Here is a 23,907-nt window from a genome sequence, read left to right on the forward strand (position 1 = left end):
TTAATATTTGCATGCAAAATAAATTTGCACAAATATTTTGTAACCAAACCTAAACCTTAATTCGAATATTTATATTGTTTCATGAGAAATTTTGGGGGATATCATTTGTAAGCCCCCTCCCCCCCAAAAAATAAAGAAACATAAAAATTTAAAACAAATTGGGATGCAATAGGCAATAATCAACGTAGATATTTTTACGTAATGCGGACTGACGTACTGGTCATAAAGAATCTTTACTAGGCTACTGAAAATCCACAATATTGTGTCAATTATCTGATATAGTTGGTTGTGTGTAGACTTAAAATATATCATGTTTCTAAATTGGGTCTGACTACAATTTTGAGCAAATATGTGTAAAAGTAACTATGGTTAGACCCAAAAAAAAATATTTTTTTCTGGACAAGAACAATATTTGAAGCGAAATATAAGTTGGTTTCTTCTTTTTATGAAAGCTTATTAATTAATCAGGAGTTTTCTTTCAATTTCGAAGGGGGACACAACCCAAATGCATTCCACATTGTGTTTTCTTCATGGAAGCCTAAATAGTCGATTTTTAAACAGATAAACTTCAACTTTTTATGAGAGAAACATGGATTAAACATTTTTTGAAACCCTCTTTCACCTCCAATCCATTTTTAATACAAAAAGTACGTAAATTGTATGGCAAAGCTACTTATCTAAAACAATATTAGTACAACTGCTATCAATTACTAATGTTTATGGGCTAATGAACAAATGTAATGTTAATGATTGTCCATGCAAATACAGCATTCATAATTAAAACTAGAATATTCAGGTTTTTCATTGAGAAACAACGGAGATTGTACTGAAACCTATTTTTTGACCCACCTCCATCCTTGATTTATTTCTGTAAAAATTTGTATCTAGTACCTTCGGGCCATACTTCTGTGAGCTCTTCTAACCAATTCTTAATTCAAACTAAATACGTTTCATTTTAAAATATTCGCTTGTGGTGCAACACGAAGGAAAAACCACCACATATACTTATATTTGAACAAGAGTAACACCCCATTAAAATTAACACGTTTCTAACACTTAGGAGCAATATCACTACCAGGGCAAAACAATCTTTCAAATAGAATTTTTAATAATTAAATATGTATATTAATATATGATCATCTTTAGCTTTTTAGAAAATTAATGTTTCAACTAACTAATTTTTTAGTTACTTTAATGTAATTTCATACATTAGTCAGATGACATTCCAAATTGAAACATGAATGGATTTTCTATTTCCAAAGTTCTCGAGATGAAAGTCGGATATTTTTTTTATTGTAGACTACCTTCAGAACAAAGGATAATAATGCATCTGGATAAGAACAATTTTTTAAAACTTTTGTGCTATAAGAATTAACAGGTTGTTGTTTGAAAGCCAAAATCTAATAAGGCTCATACATACAATCACAAGGGCATTTAAGCTTTTAATAACTTCTAAAACATGGTAAAACTTATGGTATGTGATTTTTAAAAGCTTATTGAAATAAGCTTACATTTAGAACATTTGTTCAGGAACAAAGATAAACTAAAATCTTTTAATTCATTTTTAAATGTACTTTCCATATGTTGTATAATACACCCTCTGAACCTAATATATTGTATTTATATATATAAAGTTATAAACTGGAAAATACTAGTTGCTCATAGCTGTTAGCCAGAGAATAAGATTTGAGACTTGAAGTTACCAAGTAAGTATTAAACAATGTGAGAGAGGCTAATTCAAAATTTACATATGACCTTAATACAAAAAGAGGTCCAATCAAAAATACAAACAATAGAAGTATTGGATATTATCTAAGATTATTTGCTATGTTCTTAGCCACTATACAATATTTTTGAGTAGAAGAAAAGTGTTTAATATTCTGTAAACAACTAATCGATAAAATAATTAGCTGTTTGTTCTGTTCATTTACCAACCTTTTAGCACAATTATCCTTGTTTTGATTAAATTTTCTTCTATGAACATGGTATTATATGCTTAAATTAAGAAGCTTAGCCAAAGATTTACTTGGATAAAAGTAACAAAGCTTTCATGTAATATTAAAAATCTTGCAAAATTATATTAACTTCATGAAATGATGGAAAAAGAATAGAAATAGGAGAGAAGAACTATATTGTGAACCCCTTTTTCGTAAATCTGACAAAGGAACTCCTCCAGCTGACAAAAAACTTTAAAATTTTTCGAGTATATAATTTCTAGAAAGCTAACTTTATATTAAGGAATTCAATAATTCATAGCTAACTTATTAAAGGATTTGTAATATGCTTTACACTATACTAGAAAATAAATTTTAACACAATATAATTTACGTGAGAAAAGCTTTATCTTAAGAAATGCGACTATTTACAACTGACTCTTTATATGAACAAAATGAAAAAAATATGCCCTTTCCCTTTCCCATATGTGTACAGTGTATACACAGTACAACGCTAGGTCCTGTAAAGAACGTAACGAACGTACTGTTGTATTGCTATTTGTTGTTATTTTATTTTTATATAATTTATTTCGAGGTAAACATGAAACAAAAATTTATGTATTTTAAATGTTTATAATAGATACGAATTACGAATTAAAGATTATAAATCATGTACATTTGAAGTCCGAGATATTATATTTTTGTTTTAATAGAAACTCAAGAAAAAAATATGATTTTATTAACTTAAATTCATAAAGGGATTTTTATTATTTTACAATGATTGCAATAGATGAAGCATATTTATTATTAATGCACCGATAAAACATAGATGTGAAACAACAATATGAAGGCAGTACTTCATGTGATGGACTTGATTCGAGTAAAAGTTGAAAGAACAGCTCTAATTAACTCTAATAAAAAATCTAGAAAACTTCAGTTTAATTCAACCAATGAGATTTCATGTATGCTCCGATGCAATTCATTTATTGGCTCAATCAGACATTCCCTCTCTTTCTTAGTACCTTTATTGGAAAAAGCTAGAAAAGCAGGCAATATTTTCTAAAAAGCTGAACTTCCTTTACTCTATTAGTAAAGTCTGTAAAGAATGAATTATTATTTTGTTATGTATATTTATTTATTTTTTTGTAATAGATTTTTATTTTTTCTTCTTATTATAACCGTATGTAGTCTTGTTTATCTACATCTAGTTGGTTTAGAATTGAAAATATATTTATTGTTGAAATCTGGATTTAAAGAGTAATTGTGTATCTGTCTAAAACATTATTGTAAGCTATGTTAGGTTAATAGTAAACACCTTATTACAAAGATGTTTTAAAGTCCAGAATAATGATTGTTATCAACCTTTGGTTCATAAGAATACAATCTTTTACTAGAATGATCCCTCAGTGCATGCTTCATAACAACTTAAAGCCTGGCCCAAGGCACTAACATCCATTCTTTGGCAGAAAAACAACTTTTTGATTGCTCAACCCTTGTTTGAAAGTCCTAACTGTGAATTACTTACCTTGGAATCTCCTCCATCATCAGGTTTAACTTCAATGGCCAGAAGTAAGAGTTTCAGCTTGACAAAGCACAACCTAGACAAATGTTATACTATACATTTTTTCTTAGAAATTCTAGATAAATTGAAATTGATTAAAGATTATACCGCATTTCATTGATTTTGAGCCTAACTGCTGTTAAGTTATAACTAAATTTACTTTCTAAAGCTTTCTTTACTACATATGAAAAGAAAGTGTAAAGGATATGCTTTTGTTTTAGAAACTTTATAAATAGGCAGAAAGTAACTTGGTATGTTCCATTCTTAAATTACATAAAAGTATCATTTTGTACAAAATACTATAGTTTTCACATAAAGAACCCTTTTGCCTTGATCCCTTTTATTTAAAATCTATTTTATGAATAGTTATATGAAAGCTAAGTATATTTTATAAGAAATCTCTTGCCAAAAATAAGTATTACTGAAAAGGGGGGGGGGGGGGGTTCATTTTTCTTTATCAAGAAACTGTAAAAGTTTTGTTTGGCTCCGGAATAAATATTTGGCTAGAAGAAAACTTTTTATAATTATATTTTTTCCCATATAAAGACTTTTACAAAGTTTCCATAATTTGTTTCCTTAGTACGTAAATACATAATAATATACAACATTATATGTAGCGTAGCTTTTTTTTGGACAAGTTGGTCTGTCTGTACGTCTTTAAAGTGCTTAAGATTGACCACCATAACACCTCTTGCTTATTATTGAACCATTATTCTACTACGTATTCCTCCAAACCTCTTTATTACATCTCATCCCAAATCAATTATCACTTACGCAAACCGATATATATATATATATAAATATTTTGTCTTATTTTAATGCGCTACTGTGGGCATAATTGACCTTGCAAGTATCTTTTTTCATACAATATAAAATTGACTGCCTTAACAAATTATGATAATAATGTTATTTTTTTTATACAACAGCACTTTAGGCAATTTTAAAAAAATGAGATGAAGAGAATAAACTTATTTTTGTTTTTCCTTCTGAAAGTATAAAATCTAATTATTTCTCAGACAAAATTGAATTAAACTCAAGACCTGCCAATCAATCAATCTAAATCTGTTAAAAGAACAATCATCTTATGTAAAGTTAGATTTTGTACAGTATCAAATAAAGTAGATAGCATAGCTACTCTATTAGTATTAATAACTATTTTCACTTTTGTCTTTCCTTCTTCATGCCATTCTGTTGCTTAACCTTACAGTTATTTTTAAAGTGCGGCTCTATCTCTGTATTTTAGAAAGGATTATTTAGCATTCAACAAAAAAATCTTACTCTGAAGCTTGTGAGAACGACATGCCAGTAAATGTTGGTGATAATGTTTCTGTATACATCTCACATCCAGTTCCTTGCAGGTAATCATTCTGCCAGGCAGCCATGTCAGGACTCTAAATATTATGTCAGGTATAAGTATGTTCCCTACAGATAATTATTCTGCCAGGCAGCCATGTCAGGACTCTAAATATTATGTCAGGTATTAGTATGTTCCCTACAGATAATTATTCTGCCAGGCAGCCATGTCAGGACTCTAAATATTTTATCAGGTATTAGTTTGTGCTAAACAGGTTATTATTTTGCCAGGACTCCAAGTGTACTGTAAGCTTTTACCAATTCAAAACAATTTTATTTACCTTCACCAATTGTAAAAATTAATGGAATCAAATTTTCAAAATTATAAGAATCCAGTTAATTAATGCTGCAGATTATATTGAAATTAATTTTACAAAGAGGGAGGTCATTTTCTAGTAAATCCCGTAAAGGTGTGTGTTATAAGGCCTAAAAATAGTAGTAGAACGATAAGGTGCTCTATATATTTGTATTCCCTATTGAATAGAACAATAGGGAAATTTTTTTTTTTTTTTTTTTTTTGATAACTGTACCTGGAATATCTTTAAAAAATACGAAATTTCTATCAAACGCTTTGTTTGGCTCAAACTGACAAAAATTTTTAAAAAATATAATTATAATAATAATGTTTTCTATAGGTACAAGGTAAAGGTTAAGAACAATCTATACCATTAAACAAAGGAAGAAGCCATTCTTTACAGGTTGTACGAGCAGTGAACATTAAAATGAAACTTTAACAAATCATTAATACAATGACTTAGTGAAACAAACCAACACAACAAGTTACATACAGACAATTTTGAAAACATTCAGATATACAATCTATATAAGAAGGTAGTTGTTCGCTGTAGTGAAATTGAAATGAAACAATGCACATTGAAACCTTCTACTTCAAAGCAAACAAACATGAAATTCCACAAACATAAAACTAATTTTTGTCACCTTGAATAAATCAACCTGTAAAGAATGGCTTCTTCCTTTGTTCAATGGTATAGATTGTTCTTAACCTTTACCTTGTACCTATAGAAAACATTATAAACATAATTATATTTTTTAAAAATTTTTGTCAGTTTGAGCCAAACAAAGCGTTTGATAGAAATTTCGTATTTTTTAAAGATATTCCAGGTACGGTTATCAAAAAAAAAAAAAAATTTCCCTATTGTTCTATTCAATAGGGAATACAAATATATAGAGCACCTTATCGTTCTACTACTATTTTTAGGCCTTATAACACACACCTTTATGGGATTTACTAGAAAATGACTTCCCTCTTTGTAATTATGTAAAATTTCCATAAGTTTTAACATGCAAGAGGTGTATAAGAAAAGTAGAAAGAGCAGTGTGAAATTTACATCTTTTGTTCACAATTTAGTAGTTCTTATCATAGACCTCACATCAAATTTATATGGTAGTTTATAGTCTGGCTGACACTCTTAATAAATATTAATCTTCCCAGTCTTTTGTCTTCTGGGTTAAATGAATAAATTTTTTATATAGTTTTAAAGGCATAACTGTAGATAGATAGAAGCCTTCACCAAAAGATAGATTAAAAAAGATCAGCAAATTTTTAAATCATTGCACAATTGTCTTTTTTATTAACTTTCAGCGCCAATTTGAACTCTCCACCTATAAGCAAAATTCATGCCACCTAAACCGTTATAAAGAATCCTTAACCATAAACCCACATGATGCTTAGAACAAAAATGTATGGATCAAATCTATTTTATGTACAAAGTAAAATAGCCTTTTTTATTTAGCTTTACTCATCTCATGAGTTAAGTACAACTTCCGGATTATAGAATAACCAACGAGCCAAATATTTCAAGAGAAAAAGCAATTTGAAGGGACTGAAAAAATTTGTTTTTGTTGAAATAGGTATAACTATGTTGATATTTTCATATCCCCATGCTTGCATATAATTTCAATACAGAAATTATCTTAATTCAACTACTGTACTCATAAAACAGACTTGATCCATATTAATTCCTACAGTTGGGCCGATTAGATAGGTTGCCAATTTTAGCGTTGAGGACAAGAGATCTGTTTCAAGCCTCTGGTATGCGCTCACATGTAAATGTTTCTCAATCTAACAAAAGGAGGGTGATTTTAAAGTTTGACAAAGAAAAACAGAGAAAAAAAGTTGTTTAAAGTTTTCTTTACTGCTTCAAACTAGTGAATTTCTATTAAAGCTTGTCACTGTACAGTGTACATATTCACAACAAAGAAAAACTTTTAAACATTCTCTAAGTAACATAAAAATAATTTTTCTTAAATCCTAAATAAAATTTTTCTATAAATAATAAATATCAATAAAATACTCTTATGAAAATAGAAAAATAACTTACTGTTTTAAAAGATCTCATAGCAAAGAGGTTAGCCATCATCGTTGAAAAGCCAGGAGCTATAAAAAAGTATGTTAATTTTTCCAAAATGATTAATTGAAAATTTCCAATATTTCTTACTAATAGTCAAATCAACAATTTTTTATTTTATGCGATGGGGAGTTCGAAAGGGTCGGGAAAAATAATAAAATGCAATTATGGTAAAAAAAGACATTAAGTTTTTTTCTCATATATTTTCATTGTGAATTATTAATGTATTTGATCACATTGTTTCAAAACCATGCAGATAAAAAATATTTTTTACCTAAACAAGATTGAGCAATGAAGCCAAGTTTAAGCTCCGCCAAACAGATGACATCATCTCCTTGTTTCCAGTCCCAGGAAGGAATATTCAATAGATATGCCTAAATAAGTTCAATCCAATTATATAAAGTAATAAGAGATTTTTGTCTGAAGCTTAAGATCTCAATAACTATTGAACCAATTAAATTCTCTAATTTGGATATTAGTCACATAATTCCTGAGATGGTTTTAGGCTATTTCATTTGCAGATTCAAGTCTTGTGATAATTTCAAGCTATTATTAGCCTCTCACTGCCTCTTCGAATACAGAGCACCTAGAGGCTAGGGTCATAGCCGCTAGTAAACGGCTGTTTTAAAATTTTATATTTTCACAACATATATAGATTCATAGAATAAATAAAAATCAACCTAATGATATGTTTCTTTATGTTTTTTTTAACAATTAAATTATGGACAGGTACCATTCTTTTACTTTTCTTTAGGTTGAACCAGTAATTTGTGCTTTCTGTCCTGCTTTTTAATTTAGGAATTATTGTTTATTTTGGCCACAGTGGCGTGCACAGGGGTTTGCAAGGGGGGTGAACAAAAATGTTGCACCCCCCCTCCCTTAAACCAAAAACGAGGAAAGTGTGGCTTTGGGGGAATGTAATTCAGTCAACAAGTATTGTTGGAAATTTATAGTCATGGAAGAGGCTACACCCCCTAGAAATACTCTTTTAATTAAAGAACTTGTGACTTTTTCTCTTGACCCCCCCACCCCCCCCCTTTGGCTATTTATTGGAGTGTATCAGGAATATAAAGAAGGCCCATGTCGAGGAAGGTTTAGAGAAGTATAAGAATTTTGCCAGGGGGTGGATAGACTCCTCCACTGACGCCTCTCTGATTGGCCATTATATTTTCTTAATTAACAGAATATACATAAGTGTATGTATAATTTAATGATAAATATGCCTGGCCTGGATAATTAGAAAATGACACAAACAGAAACACATTAATTTCCATATGTATTAATATGTAAAAGTTTGAGCATTCATATAATTCATTAGTTTTATTCTAGCTTGGATGCCATAATAAAATAATAACAAATGATGTTTTTATTATCAGCAAAACCATTCTACTAATCATCTGTGTTGGACTGCCTGTCTAATATTTTCCCTTATTTTCTTCTTTTTGTACCTTTAGCTGTCACTTTTACTTCTTTTCGAAATTTAAATCTTCTCATTCTTTAGCATATCTAATCAAACACTAGACTTCACTATATTATAATGGTACCTATTTTTAAAAAAAACTTCGTCGTTATTGCTTAAAATATTCCTTATTTTTGTATATAATTTGATAATAAATCATTGGACATTCCATTAATACAATCAATAAACATTGGTGTATAGGAAAAGCAAAACCATAAATAGTGCAGCAATAACTTATAATAATTACCTTGTTATGATACTGCATGAGCTGAATGATGACCCTGATGTCATCACTGTAATTCTTAATGGAGATGACTCGCATGATGTTAGCTGCGTCCTCCGCATCAGGGTCCTGAAATTATTTTGCGGATTTTAAAATTGTTTTGTGGATTTTCTGACAAAATAATTTTCTTTTAATTCAGAAAGTGTACTATGACAGATGCTCTTATCTACAATCTACATAATGGTTATCTTAAATTTCCCAATAAATTACATGGAAGTATTTTACACAATCAAACATTAGATATGAATTTCAATATTATTTTTAATTCTTATATATGCTCCTTACAAATAAGAAAAGTAAGGCTCAGGCCAAATATTAATATCAATTTTATTAGAATTATCTATCTAATTTGTAAAAGTGAAATTTGATCCTATAAAAATCAAATATGTTTTATTTAGTAATTTTTTTTTCTTTCCTTTAAACCTCTTACTCAACCTTAAATTATGAGAAACTATTAAAGATTATTGAAGATTATCCATAATGCTTAATAAAATACCAGATTAACATTATATACACTCTTAATAAAAATACCATTAATCTTTACCTAAGTAAAGATTATATGTGTTTGAAAGTGTTCAAACTTTTTTCTTGGAATGATAGCATGAAAATATTATATTTAACCCAACTTCAATTATATATTTTAGGAAAGGGTGCCAAAATCTGAACAGATATACGTTTTATACGGCAGAGAATGTTTTGAATTGAACTTTAAATCTTGTAAACATGTCAAGGAAAAATAAAGACTGACAAAAGGTAGCAAAAAAATAAATTATATAAAATAACGAGAAAGAAAAAATCTGAATACCCGACGGACAAAATAAGAAGGAATAACAAGATTTGAAATTCTTTCAATGACAGATAAGTAAATCTTATTTCTTCCAAAGAAAATAACAAATTATGAAACGTTGTGAAAAGATGGACAAGGAATGAATCTTTTGATGTAAAGGTTATGACAGACAGACAAACTGAATGAAACAGTAGGCAGACAAACAAAATCAGGTTGTAGAATTAGTTTGCCAACCTAAAACTAATGTTTTGGTATGTTGCAAAAATCTGTTTTTATGATATGTCTGGAGATTGATACCATTTAGAAGTTTCTTGAAAAAAAAGTAAAGATCAAAGAGTACTAGTATAATATGGATTTTACTTTTTAGTCTGATATAAAAACTTCAGTACACAAAGTTATAAAATCAGGTTTGAATGATAATCTCAGTATGCCTTATCTAGGCGTACATGATTCTACATTCCTGACTTTAATTTTTGGCCGTGATTTTGAAATGAATAGAAAACATCTACCTGGCAGTATTTGTTTGCAAGCACCAGACAAGCATCCGCCTCATGAACCTAAAGTTATCACAAAAATCAAATCAAACTGAAATCAACTCTTTTTAAATAGCTTTCTTCAATTATTAATAAATCTGTTAAAAATCAAGTAAAAAATAAATTTAACTTTTTTTTATAACTTTTTGAACTGTAAAATAAAGTTGGAATTTTCATAAATTTCAAAGTCTTGCAAAGGTTCAAATATTTCAGAAGTTATTCACTGATTCCCAAAATTTAAAATCTTTCTACAAAAAAAAACATTCATTGATTTTGTATTGGCTAGTAAAAATCTTGTTTAACTTTGTGTGGCTCATTGAAAAGATTAGGTTGAAACTTTTTTAATTTAGATAACCACTCAGAGTCTTCAAACTTTTAGCAGAGAATTCTTTGGCACAGTGAAAAAGAAAATATAGGCCATCACAAAATTTTCTCACTTTATTAAAACATTTTATGTAATTTACTACATAAAATAATGTACAATAGGAATAAAAAATTTAAACTATTTTTTTTTAAAACCTGAAGCATCTATACAAATGTTCTTGTGTGTACATGTTCTTAAACCTTTGAAATCTATGAAATTTAATTAAAAACCCACCCTTAAAGAAAACATTATACTATGATTATATAGAAATATACAAATTTAGAGGCTTGTAACTTTTTATAGTTGTCATAAATACAAAGAAGTAAATATTTGACATAACTTCAATCAGAATCAAATTACACAAAAAATCAATATATAAATTTGCAAATCCTAAAATATTTCTTAGGCTAGCCTAGGAGTTAGAATTCCCTCAGCCTTAGATATAAAGGAATAAATAAGACGTAGTCTAGGAAATTTTTAAAAATTTGGACTGAATTTGATAGGAGGAAAAGATCTTTTTACATAATATAGTAATGAATCCATTTTAGTTTTAAAATAATTTTAGTTTAAATGTTTTCTTAATGGTCCCAAATAGTAAAAAAGAAAATTCATTCACAGTATTTTTCCAGACATATTCTTTTACGTCCTCTTGTAATTCTAGAATATTTTCTTCACAATGGTTGTAAAAATGTTTCTTTCTGGCTAAATGCTCATAGAAGCATGAAAAATCCAAACAGAAAGTAAAAGTCAGCACATTGTCAAAACACATTTCTTCTGGGTAATGGAAGTTTACACTTCACTGAATACATTTTAGACTCTCATACATTTTTATACTATAATCAGGTATTAGTTTTTAAAGATATTTGATTAAAAATTATTTAAAGAAAGGAATTATCAATAACCTTATGACAAGACTCTAAATTTGTTATTTCCAAAATATCAAACAGTGCATATTACAAATATTGAAACAAATACATGCACATAAAATATTGTTTCAGGCAACAAGTCAATATTAGGTTATGTATCTATATAAAGCAGTCTTTCATGACAAAAATATAGAATCACAAAAAAAAACATATGCACTACAGGGGTCAATCATGCAAAATTCAATTAAAGCAGTGGATTAAACATTTAAACTTCAAACTTGTCATAAAAGTTTAAGTTTTAAACAAATAAAAAGGTGATAAACAAAAAATATACATGCAGAAATCATGCAAATGAGCCTAATTCCAGGTTAATGTGGGTTTCTTTATATAAATATATTTTATTAATTACAAAATTAGAGAGTTTCCCAAAATTTTATCTCTTCAACTTCAATGATTCTACTTTAATATAAGTTGAAATAGCTACTAATTAAATTTTTATAATAGTCCTACTTGCAATAAAACTACTAAAACTGTGTCCTATACTGACTATTCTAAATAATTTAGTTTGTATGCAACTATACAAACAAACAATTGATAATAATCTTTGCATCCAAAATCTACAGAAATGCATCTCTCTATCTCTCTCTCTCTCTCTTCACTGATTCTCAAGTAATTTCCCATGATTGTTTGTATATGCAGCAAAAGTCAATTAACTGCTCAATTTTTTTTATAAAAGAAAATCTAGCTTAGTACATTTAATTCAGTCATGTCTTTAATTTATAGATTAGTATATATTTGCATTGCACTAACAAAATGCCATATTCATATAAAAATATTTTTGGAATTAGCATCAACTTTTTCCTTTTGTTTATTATGAAAGTTTTTTAGATTTCTAAAAATTTGTATAACTAGATTTTCATTTAATTTTAGTGAGGAAAAAGCATTGTGATAGAAGCAAAGTGATCTTAAAATTTTCTATTTTTGGTTTAAAAAATTGTGTACTGGGAAAAAATTTCTATATGATCGAATTTTATAACAACTTATTGGTACACATATTTTACCAATTCTTATTTCATATGTTTTTAACTCTTTTTCATCAAATTCAAAGTAAAGCATAAATACAATATGCTCCAGTGATAAGATGTTTTAGACAAATAATTAATTTCACAAATTACCTTTCATTTTTTCAGTAAAAATGTGAAAATAAAACTGTGATTGTTGAAGAAAGTAATGTCTGTTTGGTGGATGGACCAACAACATTCAACATATAGCAGGGAAATGGATAAAAATTCTGATAAATAATTTATACAACAATAAAGCTAAAAATTTAGCTACAGAGTCAGAACCAATCAGTGGGATCAAATAGGCCACTCAATTTACATGAAAAAAAAGAGTTTTAAAGCTTAATTATTGAAGATAAATTTATTTATTTCTGAATCTGCAAAAAAAAAACACTTAGCTGTAGTGTTGTACAAATTATTTTCCAGGCTCCTTATCCCTGATCCTGACATGTAGGGGTGGATAGATGGACACCAGTGATAACATCCAAATAATATTTACACAAGTAAGTCAAATAACAACATATTTAAAGACTTAATAACAAAAATTTACCCAAGCCAATATTTTAAGAGTAACTTTTTTATTTCAAAATGAGATATACATTTCATGTTAAATTTGATTCCATGATCAAAAGCTTTTATCTATTCAACCTTCTTGTGTAAAATGATATTGGGCACAACAATTTACAAAATATCTTTGATAAATATAATTATTGGTATTATAGAGGTTCTGATATTGAAGCGAAAATCTCCCATCAGTCTTTTTTCGAGGTTAAATAATATTTGATTTCTTAAAACTGATCAAAGCCAAAGATAATTGATTCTAATCCTTTTAATTTTGAAAAAAGGTCATACTAGGAAAATAATTTATAGAAAAGTTCAGATATCATTCAACTTCTTTGAATGAATATCTAAAATGTAAACCCTATTTCATTCTGTTTAATTGGCAAGTATGAAAAAAATGCACTGGGACTTATAATGAAATATTATATCAAGAAAAAGAACAAAATATCTTTAAAATCGATCAGCTATTTGTTTGGTAAATTTTCTAATTTCAAAAGTATGTGCTAATTACACATTGATCAAAAACAGCCTGTTGGTAGATTAGCAAATTTTCCTTAGAAACTCAAAAATTTACCAAAACTGTAAAGTATTTTATATAGAAGGATGATGATAAGGCATTTTATTTCCCTTTTCCAACAGATTTTTGTTTGCATGCGAGATTACAGTTTACACTTTGCCCAAGAAGATGCATTTCTACTAAATATTTGGAGGCAGGTAACCCTTTGGTACTTTTATTGAAAAAATAGCTAACCAAAAGGCAAAAAATATATCTACATAATTCTAGAATCTACAAAAATAAAATATCTAAAAGAGAGTTGGGGCAGCAAGATTAAAATTATCAAATAAGGAAAAGCCAATAAAAAAAAATATGACCAGATTTGATTTTAGGAAAATATGGATCCCCAGAGAGTAAAATAAAAATATTGAAAGCACCAAAGGGTTATTTATGATTGGGTTGACCAGATATAAAGTTGTTATGTATAAATGATTGATTATCTGTACCTTGACCCTGCCCAGATCTATTGGATTCATGATGGATCCTTGGAAAAATTTCACTGTTGTGAAATGTCTTTTAAAGAATCCTTCAAGCTCGAGATCCGGAGGTTTTCTAAGAATAAAAATACCAACATTTTTATGAGTTTTCTGGGTCATACCTAGACAATATTTCTCTCTCTTTTTCACTTTCTGTCTAAATGAAGTATAAAGATACCTAAATGTTACAGTTTTCTAAACATTCATAAGAATAATAATTATGAAAATAGTTTCCTAGTTATTAAAAAGACCCCTGCTATGGTAATTCTAAATATTCCCTAGCCTATGTAACCTATAAACTAAAGAATTTTAGAGATGTAATAAATGTTTATTAAAGAATCTTATTGCATGCCAAAATAATAAAAGACTAGACGTATCACTTAGTTGGGCCCTAGACTAATAATTCAACCCTGGAAGGGCTAAATAACAATCACATGAAAGCTTAACAATATGACAATTTTACTAATTATGATTAAAGTCAAAAATAAAATAATTTTGACTCAGCAGAAATTATTTAAAAATTGTCAAAGGCTCATTATTAACTTCATGCGCTTTTACTTTTTTCAAACTCAGTGTTGTTAGTAATTTCTTACAATTCAAATTATTCAAAATATATTTATCTGTGGATTTAAACAATGTTAGTGAAATATTTTTTTTAAAATTCACAATGGTTTTCTACAAGTTAAATTTTACAATTTGTTCTAAAAACACTGAGCTTTTTTGTTAATGATAGATATAAATATTCAAATATGCCACAATAAGATAAGATATTAATAATAATAACACTGCATTAACATAATCCATTGATTCCCTGACATATTTTCTAATGAAAAATATGAAATAATTTATTTGACACACTCAATAGTAAATTATTGCTCTCAATCAAATTCCATGCAATAATAGTAAAGAACCCGAGATTTGAATTTAATAAAAAAAAACCATATCATTTGTATATGATCATTTTTATTTAAGTTGTTGTTCTACCTATTTTAAAAACAAATGCAACCATAATATGAATAGTAAAAGAGATGCATGAGAAAACGGTTACAAGACTTGAAATAACACAATTTAGATGCAATCCCGTAATCAAATAAGGTTTTCCCATACTTATGCTTCACATAATCTCAAGGTTTCTTAAGTTTTCATTACATTCTTTTTTTTGTTTAGTTGATCTATTGTTAGATTATCTATTTAGGGTGCACAGGAACAATGTCGTTTATTGTTAATAATTTAGTAACATTTCTTTAGGACATTACTTAGCAAATGTTAGTGTTGCCATCAAACTAATCCCATTATTAAACCAATAAAATAATATTTATAAAAATTGCAAATAAAGCAAAGCTTGCATTCATTTTTAAATTTTTTAAAATATGCACTGTGCCAGCAAACAGAAAATAGAATAAAAAACAAAAGACAAATATTTTATTAAAACCCAAAGCTGTAAATGTTGATTGTTAATTTAGCACATTGATAAAATTTGCATTAATTGTTAGTTACTTAGCGTGGTAATTATTAATGTTCAGAATATAGGCCCATATAAGGAAATGGTTAGGGGGGAAAATTCTAGTCAAAATTGTATTTCTTTGTTAGGGTTTGGTGGCGGGTTCCAGGGAGGTTATGGTCTGCTGGCTGGTTAGTATATTGTCTTGAGTGAGTTATCTGCAGATATATAATAAGCAGCATAGGTATGTTTCAAACTTGAGTAGGGGAAAACAGGGAAAATGGAGTAAAGTATATTATAAAGGATAGTTCAATGTAACAAAAGAAAACCAGAGGGCAGCAAATATGATTTCAGAACAACAGATTTATAATTAGCCATTGCACCAACCTTTTTTGGACACTTAAGATTTTTTTTACGCAGCAAATATAATGATAACCTTTTAGGTAATAATGTCCAGAAATGTATTTACTCTGGCTAAAGTTAATCTGAAGAACTGACATCTTTAATTTTTGTAAAATATCATATAAAAAGAAAAGGTGCAAAGTGTTGTGCAAAACTTGTGTGTTGCGTGCACGCTGCAGGGCGCACGCAGACACACCCACACACACACACACCAGGCGGTCACCTTGGCCCGCTCCAGGTCCATAGCATTCATGAGACTCCCTTGGAAATACTTGACCCTAGTATGCTGCCTTTTCAGCAAACCCTCGAATTCTAAATCTGGTTCCGCTCTGGAACAAAAGGCGAATTTTGCATCATTGAAAAAACATAATGTAATGAATGAATTTCTCTTATTTCTAAATTATACATCAAACAAAAGACTAAAATTATATTTAGCAATATACTTAGACCTAGAACCTACAAGATAAACTGTAACATTTGAGTAAATGAAAACTATGCCATGGTTCAGTTATTTCACAAAGGAACAAATATTTGTTTCATAAAAATGTAATATATCATATACATTTGTCTATGAAATGTTTCAATATTGTAAAGTGTTTACATATTGAATTTGTAGCTTGGAGGATCAAAGGTTGAAATGTTTACAAACGGCACAATTCTGATCTAATATGTGTTGCCAATTTCCCATTGGAATCTTATTGGAATACCCCCACCCCACCGTAAGATTTTAAATCATATATAAATATATATGTATATATATGAAGTTACAATTTTCATGATAATGAAGTCCATATCATAAAACAGTTAGAATTATTTCTTTCCAATTAAGGTTGATAAAAACATGTTTGTTTTTTTCCTTGTCTCCAAAGCAAATTAATTTACATTTATGCTTTACATAGTTATTTTAAATTACGAGAAAATTAAGAATAAAAAATTATAATTAAAAAATTTCAAAGAAACACTAAAAGTATTTGAGTTCACCTGTGAAGAAAGACGACCTCTACATCTACATCCTCTCTGTCTTCATGTAGAAAATCTTTGAGGAAATGAGACACAGACTCATATGTGATATGTCCACACACAACTATGTGCCTAAATAAAAATATATTTTAGTTTCACATCTCCACAGCTCTCTCTCATTACTATAGAAATATTTTTTTATTGTAAGAAACAAGACAAAGAATGTTTGGTTGTCGAAAATACAATGGAGTATGATGGATATTTTTTCTTGTTTTTAGCAACTTTTTCTTGAGCAGTTTTTTTTTAATTGGTCCAATCCTTTCTCTGTTAGAACAATATATTGTACACCTTGTTTCTTTTATTGTATATTTACAGGGTGGCCTGAAAAATGTTATAACTCTTCTACTAAAAAAAAGTTAAAAGTAAAATTACTATGTTCTAGACAATGGTTGTTGGAAAATAGTATTGTTATAAAACAATTACTTAGCATTCCAAAATATTTTTACAATATTTTTACAGGTCACCCTTCAATTCAGAATATAACTGAAATCATTGATAAACACCATTTTAATCCTAGATTTTGCTCTTAAACTAATACTGACATTGCATTGGTGTACTTTGACTTTTATTGCTTTGTGTTAATAGACAATAGAAATAAATTCTTTTAAATTCAAGTAATATAAAAATAAAGATATGCTCACAGAAATTTAAAAAATATATTAGTAATAATTGAATATTGATACAACTAAAGGTACTAATTACTTTACAAGGACAACATTTAAAAGGGGAAAAGATTAAATAATAATTATAACTCATATCATTTTACCTTGTTTAAAAAAAATTTAAGTTATAATTATTATTTTTACTACTTTTATTAGGGTTTTTTTCAATCTACTTTAAAGAATAAGTAAAATTTTTATCTACAATATTTCAGAGTGAAAGTAAGAAATGAGAAAAATATTTCAATGAAAAGTCCTTTAAGTTAAATTTTGTATATTTTGGCTTAAATTGCAAAAAAGGCAAATAGTTAATACTTAATTATATATTTCTTGGAACAGACATTAGAGTTTTCTTTCTTAGTTTTCTGATAAAAATTGTTCTGAACAATCTTCATGAAAGTAATATAAGTTTTACAGAAGTAATTATGAATAGTTTCACTTTCTTATGTCTTTATGACACTTCTCATAATTAGAAATTTCTCCCCTGAGGATACATAGATATCTATAATACAAAGTAGAACGATGTCTGTCTGTTTGTTTGTGTGTTTGTGTGTTTGTCTGTTTGTAGCGAAGGATCTCGCTAACCGCTGAACCGATCGGGTTCTCCTTTACAGGGTAGCTTCTCATAGTTCCCGGGAAGGTTTATAACTATTTTGGGGGAGGGTACCACCACCCTCCCTAGAGAAATTAAATTTTTTAAAAATAACTCAATTTTAGAAAGAGAGTTCAACGAAAAACAAACATCAAACGTAAATTTTTTTACTTTTTCTTTTAAAATCTAAAATAAGAAATTGAATTACTAAATTCGACTCTCTCCTCCTCAAGTGCCCCTAGAGGCCTCTAGGGGCGTAGCCGCTAGTATATATATATATTAGTAACCCAGACAGATAAAAGTTAAAGGCTCAAGTATTGTCTACTTATATTTGTTACAAGTAGTTGTCAAGGAATAATACTTTTCCTTGATGGAAAGTTTTCATGAAATAATGAGTAAAAAAGATGATATAATGAATAAAATCATAAAATTTATTCCAGTTCTCTACTTCATAATCAATTGGTTTGTTCATTCATCTAAAAATTTATATTGAATCTTTTCTTTTAAGATTCATGCACTGAAAAAAAGGTTGATAATATAAAAAAACATGCAGTGAAAAGGGTTGGGTTAAATAAAAGGGGGGGGGGGGAGAAATATGGTTTGTCGGGAAATATGGAAGCAAAACCAAAGTAATCTTAGCTTTTATCTGACACCGTTCTTCAGGAAAGCCAAGGAAGCGACTGGAAAAAATTCTTTAAGATAAATTTCTTCATGGTAACATGAGAATATTTGGAGTAAGCCAAAGATTGAAATTTTTTTGTGAAACAGAATTTAAAATTGTGAGAGCTCTTTTATTCAATAAACATTTATTGACATTGAATAATAGTCTTTTTATGTACATTCTTCATTACATGAGGGTTAAAACTAATTAAGATTCTTGTTTATAACATTGAACACTAAAAATTACTTGCCATCTTCAAATTTATCTAAAAACTCTTATAATATATTGTTTTTTTTGCATTCATAGACCTACCTCAAATTAGCCTAATGCAAATTGACCTTAATTGTTTTTAACCAAAAAATAAGGAACTTTTATTATTAAATAAAGATGGAAAATAATTTCAGGGGATTTTAAGTTAAGGTGCTGTGAAATAATCTGACATTTAGTTTTAACAACAAATATGCAATTTTTGCTATTTGAAAAGTAAGAGGAATGTACACATTCAGTTAAATTTTATTTTATTGTGTTGTGAAGACATTCAACATTTATATACAAGCTTAATTTTCGCGTCAAGCCTTGGGCCAGAGTTCACCAAATCTAGGGTGTTTCAAAATAAATGGATATTGGTTTAGTAAAGTTTAAATTTTGATGCACCCTATTTGTTGATCAATTTTGCCAAAAATAACGCTTATTTTTAATTCACCAATATTTAGATAAATGATTTATTAATATCCAGTTTGAAAATGCGTGGACGGGTCAAGATGTCGCGTTGGCTTTACCTTCGCCCCCTCTCATTTTTGTAAGAGCCTCCATACTTTGGTCTTGTCCCGATTAAATCAATAATTTCAGGTATACAGGAAGCAAACATGGCCTAAAATCAAAGGGTTGTAAAAAAATCAATGTTAGCTAGGTTAAACAATATAAGGAAAATGAAAGTTATGTTTACTTGGTATAAATATATGTTCATGTTATTTATTTATAATCCTATATAACAAGATTTTCTTATTCTTAAATGTTTAAAAATTAAAATGAATTCTTTTTAAAAAATGGTAAACAGGCACCTCTCCTTTATTCCTAGGCTTTTGTATTGAATTTGCACATTATAATATTTATGAAAACGCCACATTTGGTTGGATTTTCAAGCAACTTTTCATATTTTTTATAAACTTTTACTAAATTGTTGATTATAAAGTGAAGAATAAGAGCGAGACAATGGCATTCTAAGGTATATAGGAGTTTCCTAACAGGTTTTATTTTCAACTAAAATAATAAACTCAAAATTATAAAGATGCAAGGTTTTGAACTGGGGATTTATGTTTTCAAAGTTGGATATTTAGAGTCTTGTCTCTTTTTGGGTTGTTTCAATGGTTCTGAAATTCTGTTCAAGACATAAAGATAGATATATAGGAATATCAACTTTAGAATTAACAACAAAAACACCAATTACATCAAAATTAATTCATTTGTAAAGAAAATTTGATGTTTTAGTTGTTGATTCTATCAAATGAAATGAAGGAAATTATCTAAAGGCACGATAAGAAATCTTCCAAATTTCGGAAGAACTTAGTATCTGCAATAATATAACAATATGTTATAATTGATAATCATATGCAATTCAGGTTTTAATATTGGAATTCTTTCATGCATGCCTCTCTACTAGATAAAGGAAATTTCAGTCAATAATTATCATAATAAAATAATGATTTTATAATAATAATAATAATAGGGGTAAAAAGGAAGAGATAAGAGTAACAAGACTTTTCCACTAAAATAATTGGAATAAGTTTAACATTTTTTTAATGTTTGTTACATGCCTTCTGCCTCGCTGAGATATATAGGTGCCGTTAAACTTGGGAAATGTTTTCATAATATCTATTATTTCAGGAATACTTCCCGCAAATAACGCCTGCAAATTTAATAAAAAAATTGTTAGTAAACACAAAAAAATTATCCAATATACATATTCTTCTATCAAATATTAATGTTAGTATCTTAAGTAATATAGGCTAAACTGATATTAGTCATGAAAAGGAACTGTAAAAATTTAAAAGGCCATGTTTTTGAGTGTTAGTTTGATCCACACACGCTGTAAGAAAAACTGAACAGGGCCATATATAAATAGTTTGAGGTTAGCCTTCCTTCTAACCTCTTTCCTTTGTCACCGTGGTAAGTTCCAGCCCATTTACTTTGAGATCCTAACAATTCTAATATCTCAGGAAGCACCGAAGCAAATAAAGCCTGAAAATCAAAAGTTGACGACATCAAAGTTTGAAATATAAATAGTAGATAGAAAAGTTATGTAAAGAATCAAAAGGTTAGATAATCCAATCTTATAAAATGTTAAAATCGATATGCTATTTTTAAATATTTCAAATTAATAAAATCTCCTTATTTTATAGGACCCACAAATAAATTTATAATTCTAAATGTCTCTTATAAAATCTTCATTGCCATAACAACAAAATTACCTGAAAACTCAAAATAACATGTTAATACTACTTAACAATAATTAATTAAGGTCAAAAATCAACCTACTAATGACCTCAATTATACTAAAAGATAGATACATCATATAGTCTGTTAAAAAAAACTATCAAACTTAAAAGCATGTAAATTTGTTAGTCCAAAATTATAGTTTTCCAATAAACACAAGTGTTATTATTTATTTTGCTCAAAAAATATAAATTAAGATTTAATAAGCTGTAAGAAAACTTTTACAAATTCTGGCTTTTTTGAGCAAAATTTAATATAGAAGCCAAAGAAAAGATATGAGTTTTCTGGAATTTATGTCTACCAAGACTCTTAAGAATTTTAGAAAAAATGTTTAATATTCTTTTTCGGTTTAGAACTCATATAGTTTCTTTATAAAAATTCTGATAACCAATCCAACGCCTATAGAATATTTGCAAATTACACCCAGTTGAAAGATCATTTTTATCTGTTCACCAATGCAGGAAAATTTATAAATACTAATATTGACCAATGAATAGAAAGAATGATGACTCACCAATCCCACCAATAGGAAGAGAACCTGGAATCCACGGCCGAGGGCTGTGACACAGGCAATATCACCGTAGCCCACCGTGGACATTGTCACCATTAGAAAGTAAACACAGTTCCAGTAAGATAGCATCTGTGCATTGTTAAAGTAGGGTGGGTCACCGGAGTTTTCAAGCTGAAAATTTCAACCCTCATGGTTAGTTTGAAAAAGAAAACATCATACAAGGATAGGTAACACTTCAGATTTATTTTGAACACAAATATGTTTTAACCCCAAATAAAAATATTGTCTTCTAAAAAATACTTTTATGTCATCAAACACTTTGCGAAAGTCAAACTGTATATAAATATGAAATGCAACCATCCTTATATCAAAAAGTGTTAGTGAGTGTTCTTTGTGATCATTTAGCCTGGGAAAATGCTAGAGAAGCATGTCTTATGCAAAAGCCCTTTCCTCCTTTAGAAAATAAAAGCATGCAAAATGAGTAAATGATAAGTAATGGTTCTTTTTAAATAAAGACAAAAAATAGATAAACCGAAAACTATGAAGTATTCAGACAAGAAAATGGTAAAATTTGTGGAGATCTCGTTAAAGAAGTTAAACATAATAGCTAAAGGCATATAGATATTACTTGGCAAATTACTAAAAAGACATCCATAAAAACATCTCCTTAACAAATACCATTTCTTGCAATATTAAAAGTAGTAATCCATTACTTATCATGAATGTTCAAAAAAAGAAAAAAATCCCTGAAAAGTCATGCTGTAAATACCTACCTTTTTTATGATCATACACTCACAGTATAATAAATGTAAGAATATTGAAGAACTAGTGTAGGCATAAAGGCGGATTAATTATGTTTATTGTATCAGCACTTGAATGCGTCCTTGTTAGTAAGCAAACCAAATCTTACACCAAAATAAGAAATAGTATAGCAAGAAAATGTTTTTTTTATTGGGTAAAAAAGATTTGGTTCATCCATAAGAGAAATTATTTACTTTGGTTTAAAACAAAAATAAGTTTATTCTTTTTAAAATGTTCTTATTCTTATTATCCTTCCATCTAGTCTTATAAGAAGCGCAACTATTAAATTAGGGCATGTCAATCTCTCAGACTTTAACAATCAATTAGATGAACCCTTTTTTATCTATATTCTATAGTTGCTCTTGGTCACATGAACTTATTCATTACCCCCATTATTTTCCAGTCTATATTTTGAAGGGTATTAAACCATTATACCATCCCCTTGTTCTCGTTCATGCATAAAATTTCTTTTAATCCCAAATTTTGATAAACAAAACCATATGGACATAATTGTTCTTGTTTGTAAAAATGAATATTTTTTTGGCCTACATCCTAAAACAGCCTTTAATTTATTATTGTTTATATTCACAAGTCTATGCTTTGATTAAACTATTGTATTGTTAAGAAAATTAACATAATAATGGTCCCATACATAAACTTAGTAATGGCTATTCTAACTTCATAATTAGGTGACAACTATTTTGAATAAAAAACATTTATTTTAAATTCTAAGAATTCTCTAAAGTTTTTTTGCATTAAAGCATTGTTAAGTTTGAATTGAAAAAATACATTTAAAATACTATCGTATATTAATGTTAAAAAGTACTTTAGGTAGCTTGATTACAATTTAAAGACTGAATTTTAAACAAAATAAAAAGGCTAATTGCTTAGAAAAAAACATATATTTTTAAGATTTTAGTATAAAAGAAAGCAATAACCAAAGATTTAAAATTCTATCCCTATAAACTGAACTCCTGATGTTTTATTGTTAATCATAAGTCATTAATCAAGACCTAAATATTGGTTAGTTTGAGTAATGTGTAAACAGAGGTGTGGGGGACAAGAGTCAACTTACCAAACCGACGACAAGAACCATAAGTTGTACAACCCTGCCCATCGAGGTATAGCAGGTTATGTCACCATAACCAACTAAAATTACCAGCT

General features: G+C 28.3%; 1 protein-coding gene across 31 annotated transcripts in view; it reads right to left on the bottom strand.

Moving 5' to 3' along the window:
- slo (calcium-activated potassium channel slo) overlaps positions 1-23,907 on the bottom strand; it is a 99,587-nt gene that overhangs the window by 40,794 nt on the left and 34,886 nt on the right. For 18 of the 31 annotated variants that reach the window (XR_013881019.1, XR_013881018.1, XR_013881017.1 and 15 more), the window contains exons 12-20: positions 19,718-19,809; positions 16,988-17,098; positions 16,230-16,335; positions 10,256-10,303; positions 8,924-9,028; positions 7,492-7,591; positions 7,191-7,246; positions 4,774-4,886; positions 3,460-3,532 (exon numbers count right to left, since the gene is read on the bottom strand). Coding sequence is in view for 28 of the 31 variants with exons in the window: in XM_080165911.1 (XP_080022037.1) it covers positions 3,460-3,532; positions 4,774-4,886; positions 7,191-7,246; positions 7,492-7,591; positions 8,924-9,028; positions 10,256-10,303; positions 16,230-16,335; positions 16,988-17,098; positions 19,718-19,809 (804 nt within the window). In the remaining 3 variants the exon portion in view is untranslated. Of the gene's footprint in view, positions 1-3,459; positions 3,533-4,773; positions 4,887-7,190; positions 7,247-7,491; positions 7,592-8,923; positions 9,029-10,255; positions 10,304-14,133; positions 14,240-16,229; positions 16,336-16,987; positions 17,099-19,717; positions 19,810-20,752; positions 20,845-21,084; positions 21,177-21,945; positions 22,114-23,818; positions 23,893-23,907 lie in introns of all 31 variants that reach the window. The other 13 variants (XM_080165916.1, XM_080165938.1, XM_080165926.1 and 10 more) reach the window with 8 other exon arrangements.

The sequence above is a fragment of the Acartia tonsa genome, chromosome 7 (genome assembly GCF_053477335.1).
Source record: "Acartia tonsa isolate MP-2025a chromosome 7, ASM5347733v1, whole genome shotgun sequence".
Classification (NCBI taxonomy): domain Eukaryota; kingdom Metazoa; phylum Arthropoda; class Copepoda; order Calanoida; family Acartiidae; genus Acartia; species Acartia tonsa.